Source organism: Mustelus asterias, chromosome 6 (assembly GCF_964213995.1).
Source record: "Mustelus asterias chromosome 6, sMusAst1.hap1.1, whole genome shotgun sequence".
Lineage (NCBI taxonomy): Eukaryota > Metazoa > Chordata > Chondrichthyes > Carcharhiniformes > Triakidae > Mustelus > Mustelus asterias.
This window is the reverse complement of record NC_135806.1, coordinates 18,537,706-18,551,844: the sequence shown is the minus strand read 5'-3', so window position 1 is coordinate 18,551,844 and position 14,139 is coordinate 18,537,706. Positions and strand designations below refer to the sequence as shown.

Genomic DNA, 14,139 nt, shown 5'->3' with positions numbered 1-14,139 from the left:
ATAAAATTCGACGAAAATTTTCCAAATTAAACAAGGAGGAATATAAAATCCTGTATTTTTAATTTTCTATGTTTCACATTATATCCAATCGTTAACAAATGGCTTATATATAATTTTAGAAGTGAATTTAGAAAAGAAAATCTTTCTGGAAAACAAAACTGCAAAATTCAAAGTTGACAGGTCACTGGGTCCTGATGGCACTCTGCTCGCTGCTGAAAAAGAGGCAGCTCAGGCCACAATTTTCAACATTTCTTAAAAATGCAAATTGTGCTTTGGGATAGAGCAGCTAACACAGTGCCTTTGTTCAATAAAGGCTTGGGGAAAAGAGGGAGTAGCGTAAAGCATGCATCATGTTTTGATGCTTGGAATACATTTCAAGCAAATTAAGTCATTTCCACATATCTAAACAAAGAACAATCTATTGCCTTCCAGGCTAGTTCAACAATTTCAGGCTGTAATCTCTGCGCCTATTTTGATTCCTTTTCTTTACATATTTTGATCATACCCTTGCTTATCTCTTCTTTTGCTTTAGGATGGCAACTGTTCACCCAGTATACCATTCACACTCTAGGCACATCTTTTGTTTTTTTTTTCCCAATTAGCAATCCCTTTGGCCCTACATGACTCTTGTCATTTAATTTCTCCTGTCTTCCACCCTGTCACAGACCTTCCCTTTTTGTTATTTGTCCCACTCTCCCTTATTTCGCCTGCTTAAAGCTTTCCAAGTGTTCCAAGTTCTGGTGAAAGGTCACTGATCTGCAACATTAACTCTTTCTCTCTGAGCATTTTCCTGCTGAGCATTCCCGGCATTTTCTGTCTATTTATTAGCTTGTCTTGGTAATCCAAAAAAACCTCACAAAGTCCTTTAATTTGTGCAGTATGGCAGGGAGAGTGAGAGAATACATGAAGAGACCATAGCAGAGAGGTTTTGAAATAGGAACAACATAAGGCTCAGAAAAGCTGGAGTATAGTTAAGACATTTTTTGCACAAGTTAAATCAAACAATTCACTACTAAGGGTTACTGTAATGCATTCTTCATTTACTAATATGCAAAATACATTACACTGGTGAGTCTGATCATCATGGCCATTCTATACATTTACCTTACTGAAGAAAAAAGTAGTTTAACATTCACTTTTAGCCTCATTTCTGAAAAGATTAGTGAATTACATGTGCAAAAGATATGAATATCCAGTTGATGTCACAAGTGTTATCATTAGCATACTTCCAGGTAATTCAGTCAGAGAGTAAGTTAACCTCTGCGAAAGTAAGATTGCCAGACGGTTTGCAGAAGCAACTGATATCACTGGGACCAAGAATTTATCTTGGATGAACATGTAATTATGATATCACAGTTTTTAAAGGTACATTTCTATTTTGAAGCATTGACATTTGAGTATATGAGCTTTTTAAAAATTGAAGTATAGAAAGACAACATGGCACCTTTGTGTTTCTTCAAACCTTGCCAGACTTGTATCTCTAGAGCTGGCTATGAAGATTCATAACATACAAAAGACTTTTCCAGGGAAGTCCATTGAATCTTCTCAGAGAGGGGTGGATACTAAGCATGTGACATGTCTTTTCCAAGGTAACAAAGCTGTGGGTTGACCTGCTCTTGTACAGCTCTTGCCCCCCTCTGAAACTAAATTGCTTTCCAGTGTTCTTTGTTAGGGGGGGGGGTTCTGAAAGTTGACCTCAAACTGAGAAATAGTTTTACTGGCGGTGTTCGTTGTCTTGTACTTTAACTAATTAGTCATTCTTCTGGCAGAAGAATGGACAATGGTTATTGGTAGGTTATTAACCGTGGGAGGCATGGTGGCGTAGTGGTTAGCACTCCAGCCTCATAGCACCAGGGGCCTGGGTTCGATTCCAGCCTCAGGTTACTATCTATGTGGAGTTTGCACATTCTCCCTGTGTCTGTGTTGGTTTCCTCTGGGTGCTCTCCCATACTCCAAACTTGTGCAAGTTTGGTTGATTGGCCATGCAAAATTGCCCCTTAGTGTCAGGGAGACTAACAGGGTAAATACGTGGAGTGACGGGGAGAAGGCCTGGGTGGGATTGTTGTTGGTGCAGACTCTGAGCCAAATGGCCTCCTTCTGCACTGTAGGGTTTCTATGATAAAAGGTGTGAAATGCCTTTACTTCCAAGGGAACAGGAAACAGGAAGGGACTTCAAAAGACCACAATGTAATTAATTCTTTGTCCGGTTAAGAAAATTAACATAGCAGTCATTTTGTATATGTTTAGTATGTGTTTTCTGAACTATGAAAGGATATTGTAAGAAGCATCTTGGGAGACAGGTGCAGAAAAAGGAGATAGCAGCATACTGTTAATATCACTGGACTAATAATCCAGAAGCCCAGGCTCATGCTCTGGGGACATGGGTTCAAATTCCATCATGGTAGCTGGTGGAATTTACATTTCAGTAATAAAATCAATTAACTGGAAATAAAATCTGGAATTGAAAGCTAGTCTCAGTAATGATAACCATGAAACTATCATTGATAGTCATAAAAATCTATCTGGTTCACTAATGTCCTTTAGGGAAGGAATTCTGGCTTACACATGACTCCAGATCCACAGCAATGTGGTTGACTCTGAACTGCCTTCTGAAATAAGCACTTAGTTCAAGGACTATTAAGGGATAGGCATCAAAGGTTGGCATTGCCAGTGACGTCCACATCCCATGAATGAATAAGAATGAACTGCCTGGAAGAACTCAGACAACATCAGAGGGGTTCCTGGGCCAAGGGAGGACAAAAAAGGAAGGTATCAAAGAATTAACTGCCATTCTGCTAAATGAGACTATGCTTTCCTCCGGGTGCTCTGGTTTCCTCCCACACTCCAAAGATGTGCAGGTTAGGTTGATTAGCCATGGTAAATTATCCCTTAGTGTTATGGGAATTAGTAGGATAAATACGAGGGGTTACAGGGATAGGATGGGATTGTTGTCGGTGCAGACTCGATGGGCCTAATAGCCTTTTTCTGCACTGTGAGTTTCTATGATTCTATGAAACTGCAAGTGTCATAACCATTGAATTAGAGAAGAAAAGGAAATGTTCCCGTCTCCCAAAATCTGCTGACCTGATGAGGCCACCTGAAAAGGCAAGCCTCCGGGTATTCAACAGAAAAAGCCATCTCCACTGCTAAACCGAACCTCAAGTTTCAATTCTTTCATTTCAGAAAGATGGAATGCAGGCAACAAGCCCACATCAATATCTCAGAGACTGATATGAAAATTTCATCTTTAAATATTTTTTCCCTTTATCTGCATTTTAATCTTTGTATCTGTTAATAACTTGTATCACTTTTATGCAAGTAACTTCCAGCAGAAGTTTCCTAATAAATAAACCTACATCTTCTTTCAGAGTAAAGCTTGACTGTTGGGTTATTTTTATATTAAATTACTTGCAAATTGAAAGGGGGCTACATACACAGGACCACTTCAAGGAAACACCTTTTACATGGCTGTGCTAGTGGGCAGATTCTGAGAATCCAATCATTTCAGATTTAAATTTAATGAATATTTTAAAATGTCTACAAAATCAAGAGAGTCAGCATGGGTTTTGTAAAAATCAAATTGCGTTTAACCAATTTGAGAAGGCTTTTGGTTTTTGTTTCTGAAGAAGTGACTAGGCAGATAAAAGGAATGCAATAGACATAGTGTACAATGATTCATGGAAGGCATTCTACAAACTGTCCCACAAGACACAAGCTAGAAAAATTGAGAAAAACTTTACGTGGAAATATAGCAGCATGGATAAAAAAATTGGCTGTCAAGACATGAAACTGAGTTAGAGTTTCACCTAGTTCTCCCCCATACCTAGATGATTTGGACTTAGGCAGAAGGCAGTAGTTGCTGCTAAAACAAGTGTTAGAGGATTTGGCAAACAGTGAGGGGAGCTGTAAAATACTTCAAGACAACATAGGTAGTCAGCAGAATGAGCAGGCAAGTGGTAGATGCAAGTTAATGCAAAGAAGAGTGAGGGGCAATACATTTTGAGAGATTTTATACACAATGACAATACATTGAATGGTGTGGATGAACAGAGACACCTAGGGGCTCAAGTATATAATTCACCAAAAAGTAGAAAGAGAAAGGCACAGGAAAGTCATTGGGGTACTGGGTTATAAAAATAGCGGCATAGAATGCAACAGTAAAAAGCAATAATCAATTTACGTAAAATGTTGATTAGTCCACAATTAGATTACTACATGAAGTTTTGGGTGCCCAGGATATTGAAATCATGAAATCATGCAGTGAAAGCATGAGTTCACTAAAATGTCAGGGATAGGAAAATACATCAGACACTTGAAAATATTTCCATTTGGGTACAGAAAATGAGGGAGATTTACAGACATTTTAAAATTCTGAAGAGTTTTGACAGAGAAGGGAAAGTTGATGGGCAATTAATTCAAAAAGAGATCCAGCATTTTGGCTGTAAAAGAGATGGTCCATGCATTCCAATTGCTCTCAAATTGCCAGACAATTTGCAATGCTCAACTCTTTAGCCTCACCAAGCCACCAAAATCTGCCATCACATTGTGAGGCTCCAATTGCAGTTTATTGCAATCATGAATTTGCTTGAATTTTTCAGGAATTCTTCCCTTCCGCAAGCACAGAGAGCTGATAAATCAATAATTGCAAGTGCCCTGCCAATGGCATGACCTACGGTCCTGACATGACACTCAGCCTCGCAGGCCACTCCAGCAAGTTCATTGTTGCCAGAGTTTTCTTTTTGTAATTCATTTCATCTGTCTTGACAATCTTATTTGCCAACCCTGTTAATGTTAAAGTTATGATGTGGAGATGCCGGCTGTGTTTACTGGGGTAAACACAGCAAGAAGTCTCACAACATCAGGTTAACGTCCAACAGGATAATAAACTTGTTGGACTTTAACCTGGTGTTGTGAGCCTTCTTACAATGTTGAGGTTAAACCTGCATTGAGATTCAAATGTAAATTAGATAGATTTCTTGATGAAAATAACATTTTTGGATTTAATATGAGTAATTTGAGACTTGAGATATTAGATATAGTAGGAAGAGAAAGGTGACTTTGGATTTATAGCTCCCAAAGCTTTTTCACCAGCATTTTCCTTGCATAATTTCCGGGCTTATTAGATAGAGATTGATTGTTGTAATTAACCAATAACTCTATTACCATTATATCATGCAAACACCAGGCTGGTAAAAGGCCATCTAAATGAACTTTGGCATGTTTTTCTATCGAAATTCTTACGTTTTCTTCTTCTTAGGTAGTGTCTTAGGGTTGAGGATGACTTGCTTCCAAACTAAAAATGAGTTCTCAGGTGACTGAGCAGTCCAATGTGTGAACTATAGTCTCTGTCACAGTGGTGGTTGGAGGAGCAGGTGGGTAGGGTGTCTGGGTTGCCACACACTCCTTTTGCTGTCAACAATTGGCTTCAGCTGGCTCTCGGCGATGAAGCTCGAGGTATTCAGCTTCTTCCCGGGTACTTTTTCTGCACTTTGGCGGTCTTGGGCCCAGGTGTCAGTGAGGATGTTGCACTTATTCCATGGAGGTTTTGATGGTGTCCCTGAGCGTTTCCTCTGCCTTCCCGGGGCTTGCCTGCCGTGTCGAAGATCTGAGTAGAGCGCTTGTTTCAGGAGTTTCATGTCAGGTATGCGGAGTTGATTGAGCATGGTCAATGCTTTGATGCTGGGGGTGTTGACCTGAGCTAAAACACTGAAGTTGATGTGCCTATCTTGCCAATGGATTTGCAGGATCTTGCGGAGGCAGTGCTGGTGGTACTTCTCTAGGGTTTTGAGATGCCTGCTGTAAATAGTCCACGTCTCTGAGTCACATAGGAGGGAGAGTATCACTACTACTCCATAGACCATGGGCTTCGACACTCTTCCTCAGACAACCAAAGGCTGCGGTGGCATACTGAAGACAGTGTTGAAGCTCGCCGTTGATGTCTGCCCTTGTTGACAGTAGGCTCCCAAGGTAAGGAAAGTAGTCCACATTGTCCAAGGGCTTGTTATGGACTTTGAGGGGGCAGTGCTGTGTAACAAGGCAAGTTAGTAGAAGGCCTTTGTCTTACGATATTTAGTGCAAGGCCCGTGCTCTCGGACGCCTCAGTCAGTGCGCTGACGATGGCTTGGAATTCACAGTGAGAAGAAAAGAAAGGCTGAGCATAAATTGTTAGAAAACAAAATATCATTAGCATCCAAAAAGGATTAAAAAGTCACACAGGTAGGTAAATTTTGTTACCGAGGAAGTATGTTAACATCGAACGGAAAGTACGACCAAGAAATAAGACAAAAGGATTGGAATGGCCATTCCAAGATGCTTCCAAATAAATGAAGATGATCAATTCAAATTTTGCCATAAGAATAAAGCAGAAAATCATAAAATGCTGCATCAGACCAGTTTTGATCTGCAGAAGCAAGTGTTGGACAATCAGTGAAGCAATGTAGAGAAGTATTGTAGCTGCAGTTTTGGTTTTGTGAGGTGAATAATGAAGATATCTTAAACAGGTTACACTGCCAATGAAGAGGTGCTAGCAAAGAATCTGTGTCACAAAGAACTCTGCTGAACAAGATCAGGAAAAGACAAGTTGGAACTTCTTGGGTGCGTAATAAGAAATCATGACTTAGAATGTCAGACGCCAATGAGAAAGATCAATGGTAAAAGAAATCGAGGTGGACAAAGAATAACCTTTCTAAAGATCCTTGCAAATTGGATCAGCGTAGCGTCAAAGATGATCCACACCTCCACAGCAAGATTAAAATGAAGGTCTATGGTCACTAATTCCTTTTAGAGCATGGCGTCTGAAGAGAGAAGGATCTTGATCTACATTCATTAACTGCTAAAGAAGCAAAACAACAATTTCTAAGTACAACTGGGTTACAAGCTCAGTTTCCTCTGCTGCTCTTTCTCCAAAAATTATTATTTTTCCTTTCTATCTGCAATTTTACTTCAATTCATCCCATTTCCTTCCCTACTATTCACTGCTTCTTTCTCTACTATTTCTTTCAATGCTTCAGGAAATGATTGAAGTTCTGGATGGAAAATTGACATCACTGCATCTTTACGACATTCTACTAATTTGTGGCACAAATACAAAAGATGAGAAGGATGAAGTATAAGGTCTAAAAATGCAGCTTGACATATGGCATTGCAACAGTTTACGGCCCTCGTTCCGCTGCATTATCACATAAGAAAATAACGAGAGAGATTAGAATTGTTTTTACATGAAAGAAGAGGGTTACTGGACCATGGGATGCCTTATCACAAAAGTGGCTGAAGTGGAGATCCTTGCATCTCTTAAGAAAATGCAGGTTAAATATTTGAAGCAGACAAAGATACTGGTTTATGGAGAAAGAGCAAGGTGGCAGGATTAGTTCTGAACTGCCGTACAAAATAGCTGTTAAAAACATAATGGGTCAAATCATAGAAACATAGAAACATATGTCAGAAGAGGTCATTCAGCAGATCATGCCTGGGCTGGAATACATCCCACACCTTTGCTTTTGGTTTGCAACCAGGCAAAAGTTCATAATCCTCAAGTCCTTGCCGAACCCCCTTAAGGATAACATTATTTATGCAATCAGCTTCCAACACCTTTTTCAGGTAGAGCATTCCAGATCCTGACAACAGTGAAAAATATCATCTCTCACCTGGATCCTAGGCTGATTACCTGGATCTTAGGCCGATTATTTTAAATCCAATATTGACATCATCAGTAGAGAATATTTTTTCATTGTCTGCTCTATCAAGACACCTCTTAAACTTCTCTTGTACAGGGATAATATAGTCCTACTTAACAATCCTCTACTCATAACTGAAATCCCCTCATCTCTTGTAACATTCTGCTAAACCTCTTCTGTCTCCTGCAAAGGCCTTAGCATTTTCCTCAGATATGGTGAGAATTTTCCACCGTACTCCAAATGAGGCCAAACCAATGATTTAGAAAGTTCTAGCATAATTTATTTGTTTCTAGACCTTTGCATCTATTTATCAATCCAAATAACCCATGCGGTTTTTAAAAACTACTTTATGAACTTGTCCTTTCACCTTTAAGGATTTGTTTAGATGCACACAAAGATTTCTTTATTCATCTGCACTGATCAAAATTGTGTCATGGACTGGTATACCAGTTTTCCAAAAGATTACCACTAAGATGCATCACTTCACATTTCTACACATTAAATGCCATCTGCTATGCTTCTACCCATTTCACCATCCAGTCTATATCATTTTAAAGCCTATAATTATCTAATCACTAGCGACTATGTTTTGTATCATCTGCAAATTTTAAAAGCTGCTCACTGCACCTGAATCTAGGTCATTTATAAAAATTGAAAACAGTAACAGATCCAAACCTGTCAGGGAGCACCTCTGCAAATGGACTTCCAATTTGAAAAGCACTTTGCACTTAATTCCAGTGTTCCAGCTTCTTAGCAAGTTTCTTCAAAGGAACTTTGTCAAAAACCTTCCAAAAGTCCACATGCACACATGCATATGCACTACCTTGATCAATCTTCTCTGTTACCTCACTAAAGAAATCAATCTAATTAATCATGGTTAGCACATCCCCACTGATTAATCCATTCTCTGCGATAATAATTTCAAATAATCTTCCGATGTTAGACTTGCTGACCTGCAGTTTCCCACTTTATGTCCTTGAGGTTTTTTGGGAATATGAATGGCATTCTGTAAAGGAGACTGTGTGTGTGTGGGGGCCTGGAGAAAGGTTAGCAGAGAGAGCTTGTCTGTAGGAACTGAGAGATAAAAGAGTAACAATTTTATATTCATGCAATTGTAATGAGAGGTTATGGTGAGTTAGGATATACAAATTGGATTTAAAATTTGTATTATGAGGTAAGTTGGTGCTTAGCTTTTCAGCTGTTGAATTTCAAAGGAAAGATCTAAAGTGGCAAGAAAGCTTTACACCTTACAAAGGTTTCATAACAAGGGAATGTCTATTAAATTTTATTAACCTGAAAGTGGAGGCAATAGGAAAACATGAAAAATTCTAACAGTTGGAAAAGCTGAGGTCAAAGAGGTGTTTGAGGACAATGGAAGCTGAGATGAAAGAGAAAAGGGAAGTTTAAAGAAAGATGTTGAGCTGAGCTACGATGGCTATGTGTGGGAGTGTCCTGAGACAGGCTGGACTGAATGTGTGAACATCTTTGTTTTCAGAAAGACTTTTGGATTTCCATATCAGAGTAGAAGTGACTGAGGATTAACGTGGGGGACCTTTATTAAAGTGAAAGAAGTTCTTAGTCTTGGGTAAGGTTCCTGGATTTTTATAGTAAAATCTATAAGGCAGTTGTTGCCAAGAAGGTCGTTAGTTTACTTGTGATCTGAGCAAGAGGGGTATTTTTTGGTATTCAGTGAATCTGATTTAACTGTGCAACTTTAATCTTATGTGCTTAAGCTTTTTTTTCTGGTTAATAAATCATTTAAATTTTTAAATCCTAAGGTGTTACTGGAATTCTATGCTTTTGGGGTCAGTAGCTTTTCCTCCTCATTTTCAAAACACAAAAGGCTTATGATCAACAAGCCAGATTTCCCTGTGGGATCTGGTTTGCTCAGCAAATAGCATCTGCTGTGGTTGTAGCACCCTCCCCTTTCTTGCTAAGTGGGATAATTTCAGTAATTTTTGGAGGGCCGAAGGGCCTGTTTCCTGTGTTGTACTGTACTGTTCTTCTAATCTTCCAGTCCTCTGGCACTACTCCCGTATCCAATAAAGATTCAAAGATTGTGACCGATGCCTCTGCTATTCTCACTTTTGCTTCTTTCAGTAACTTAGAATGCATTCTATCTGGATCAGCTGACGGATTTACTTTCAGTAATGCTATCTTTTTTAGTAGGTCTTCCCTATCTATTACTAACCTGTCCATTACTTCCTTCTCCTCTTTTATTGTAACCTTCATATCATCTCCTCTCTTTGTGAGGACCCATACAAAGTACTCATTTAATTCTTTACCATGTTCCTTGCCTCCACATGAAGATTTTCCTTTGGGTCCTTAAAATACAGATTTTCCCTAGCTTGCACCAGATATGTTTTAAAAACGTTTGAGGGTTCAGTTCAACGTTAATCTTTTCTTGTAACTTCCCTTTGCTTCCTGAGTTAACTTTTTCAATTCCCTCCTGTATTTGCTAAGGTCTTCCTGTTTATTAAGTGAATCTTGCTCCTAACATTTGTCATAAACCTCCTTTTCTGTTTTATTTTAACTTTTATTTCCTTTGTCCTCCAGAGCACATTAGCTTACCAAAATCTTTCAAAGGAAGATGCCTCATTTCTACTTGAATGCTCTCTTTGCTAAATGCCCTCTGTTGCTCCTTTACTGCTTTATCCTGCCTTTTCCAATCTACCTGCACTTGGTCCCTTCTTAAATCACTGAAATTAGCTCTTCTCCAGTTGAACATTTTTATCTTTGATATTTTCAGGCCTTTTTCCATAACTGCATAATGTTGTGGTCACTGCCAGTTAAATTATTAGTCTAACACACTGGACTTGTCCTACTTCATTTTCCAGAGCAAGAATAAACACCGCTTCCTTCCTTGGGGCAGCACAGCAGCACAGTGGTTAGCACTGCTGCCTCACTGTGCCAGGGACCCAGGTCCGATTCCTGGCTTGGGTCACTGCTGGTGTGGAGTTTGCATATTCTCCCCATGTCTGCGTGGGTTTCCGCTGGGTGCTCCGGCTTCTTCCCACAGTCCAAAAGACGTGCTGATTAGATACATTGGCCATGTTAAATTCTCCCTCAGTGTACCCGAACAGGCAATGGAATGTGGTGACTACAGGATTTTCACAGTAACTTCTACTTGTGACACTAATAAATAAACTTTGCTGAGAGAGACCCATTGATCTGTGCACATCATAAAATCTTCTCCTTCCCTACCTTTAACACTGCTTCTTGCCAAGTGTACATGAGTAATTAAAATCTCTTAATAACAGGCCTTTGAAATTTGTTCATCTTTTCCTTCTTTATCAGTAACCAGGAATAATACAAATCCATCCCTGGTCTTGTTTGAGCCATATCTCTGTAAAGGCAAATATGCCATTATCTCATCTGGCAACCCACGCCTGCAGTTCACCAATCTTTAATTAGTTATACTACAGACACTGACATGCAGACACATATCAGCTCCTTCTTTTCTGTAAACTTCTATTGCTCTATGTTCTCTATCAGCAAATTGACAGATCAGTTCAAAATTATGATCTGAAAGATGCTTCCTTTATTGGATCTTGTTAGCTCAATAAATACATGATGCAAATGCACAGCAGATCAATCAATATCTGTAAAGAGAGAAGATTCACATATGTAACCCTTCTTCGGGTCTGAAATATTCCACTAGACTTATAATGCATCTTGCTGCACTTTTGATGTATAGAGAATAACCAATTAAAAATGATTAGTCTAAAATTTTGACAGTGATCAAATACATCCAAGTTAAATATTACAGAATGAGAGATTCTATAAATTCTAAAATTCCTAATTCAGACCAGTTTTTAAAAAAATTATCTCACTATTAAATGCTATGGGTAGGCAGCAGTTTGCTGATACTGTTCAATGCATTTTTCCTCACTCAGGCTCAAATGCTCACTGGTTTGAGTCACCAAGTATGGTAAGATCAAAGTGCTACATGGTACTGTATCGTGTAACATGGAACTTACAAGCACAAAAACAAATTTTTCCACCTAAAAGGTCAATATCAGTGCTTCTGCTCCACACAAGCCACCTCCTACCCTCTATCTAAACTCTCAATCCTTCCATTTCTTTATCCTTCATGTGATCATCCAGCTTGCCCTTAAATATTAGCTATATCAACCGCTACTTGAGATAGCGAATTCACATTCTCACCACTCTGAGTAATGACGTTTCTCCTGAACTCCCTCTTGGACCTAATGCCTGTCCTTATGGTTGCTAAATCTAACTCGGGCCTTAGAGCTAAAATTCCATGGTCAAATCTGGAAAATATTTTTTGAACATGTGAAAATTGTTCAGATTCATCATCTTACTATTTGTATCTAGCCTTTTGAATAAAGTAACAAATTACCTGGTAATAAGGAAAGAAAAGTGAGCAAATGGCACAATATGGTTCCATTTTTGAGGCTTCTTCATTATACTCCTTCTCTGCTTGAAAATTGTGCGGTTTATTCTGCCAGAGTTGGATAAGAGGTTTGGCCCAAGGCTGAGTTTCATTTACCTCTTCTTCATTGGATGTGGAATCAACCAATTCTACAAAACAAAATTATTCTACTTTTACTCTTTGGTTTCCACAAGAATCAATTAAGTTGCAACATTAACATTTTCCCTTTCTATCAGTACTGTATTAGGGCACAATGCACCTGTTAGATAAGGAAGTAGCCGCCTATAGAAAAGTTACAGCACTACTATGGTTTATTCCTGTTTAATACTGTTGTAACTTCTCATTACAGTGCAAGATGCAAGTGTCCCTTTATTAATATGCTTCACCTTCAAATACAATTAATCCCACAGTGATAAAGCTTGGGCTTCAGCACAACAGCTCAGATGGTGTCACAGTGGTTAGCACTGCTGCCTCACAGGCCAGGGACCCAGATTCAATTCCAGCCTCGGGTCACTGTCTTTGTGGAGTTTGCACATTCTCCCCGTGTCTGCGTGGGTTTCCTCTGGCTGCTCCGGTTTCCTCCCACACTCCAAAGATGTACAGGTTAGATTGATTGACCATGCTAAATTGTCCCTTAGTGTCAGGGATTAGCAGGGTACATACATGGGGTTAGGGCCTGGGTGGGAATGTTGCTGGTGCGGACTTGATGGGCCAAATGGCCTTCCTCTTCACTGTAGGGATTCTGTGATTCTATATTAATTGTGGGGTATTGTGGGCGGCACAGTGGTAAGCACTGCTGCCTCACAGCGCCAGGGACCTGGGTTCGATTCCTAGCTTTGGTCACTGTCTATGTGGCGTCTGCACATTCTCCCCATGTCTATGTGGGTTTCCTCTGGGTGCTCCAATTTCCTCCCACAGTCCGAAAGACGTGCTGGTTATGTGCATTGACCATGCTGAATTCTCAATCAGTGTACCCAAATAGGTGCCAGAGTGTGGCAACTAGCGGATTTTCACCGTAACTTCATTGAAGTGTTAATGTAAGCCTACTTGTGACACCAATAAATAAACGTCTAAACTTCTAAACCGTTTAGAAAGAAACAGAAGAAATGATGGAAACGGTGAAATTATGCTGCCATTTTTTTCCAGAGATGTAAAGCAATTTTACATTCTGGTCAACATAAGTAGCAACATGTTACAGGAGAAGATGCAAGATCACATCAAGTGCAGTGTTGCTGCATCCCAAAGTTCTGAGAACCAAATCATCATCATCTGCACAGGAAAAGTTAACCCAAACAAATCAGATTCAGATTAGATAAGTATCTTTGAATTGTTTACCACTGTTTTATGCTCTGGTGTTTCACTTTAACTGATCCACCCTGGATGCAGATTTAAATGCTTATCAGAGAAGTATATTTTATTTAAGGCAATACTATTACACCAGATTTACAATCATTTAAATGCATAGTTGAGCTCCCATGACAAAAAAATTCAGAATTTTGCAACATTAAAATCAGCCTTTTAACGCTGATTATTTGCATTTTATTTACTTTCTCAGAATTATATTTTCTTTTAGTCATTCAAGGGATGTGGGCTTCACTGCCGAGGCCAACACTTATTGCCCATACTAAATTGCCCTTGGAGGTAAAGGTGGTGAGCTGCCACCTTGAACCGCTGCAGTCCATGGCCCGAAACGTCCTCAGTATGGCAATCTCGGCAGATCGCCGTCCTTGATCGACCATGTCAAAATTGCAAAGCCCATGTCTCGCCCAACCTTCTTCACCCAGGCTGGGTCAAACAGGAGCAGCGAAGCTACCCCCAGCTACATCATGAGGAATAACTAAGAACAGTAAGAAGTTTAACAACACCAGGTTAAAGTCCAACAGGTTTATTTGGTAGCAAAAGCCACACAAGCTTTCGGAGCTCCAAGCCCCTTCTTCAGGTGAGTGGGAATTCTGTTCGCAAACAGGGCATATAAAGACACAAACTCAATTTACATGAATAATGGTTGGAATGCGAATACTTACAACTAATCAAGTCTTCAAGAAACAAAACAACGTGAGTGGAGAGAGC

At 39.5% G+C, this 14,139-nt stretch overlaps 1 protein-coding gene across 1 annotated transcript in view; it reads right to left on the bottom strand.

Moving 5' to 3' along the window:
• The window catches only part of LOC144494781 (lysine-specific demethylase 4C-like), a 386,490-nt gene that overhangs the window by 137,337 nt on the left and 235,014 nt on the right, over positions 1–14,139 (bottom strand). Inside the window, exon 13 of the mRNA XM_078214103.1 lies at positions 12,037–12,218. Within this exon, the coding sequence (XP_078070229.1) occupies positions 12,037–12,218 (182 nt within the window). The remainder of the gene's footprint in view (positions 1–12,036; positions 12,219–14,139) is intronic.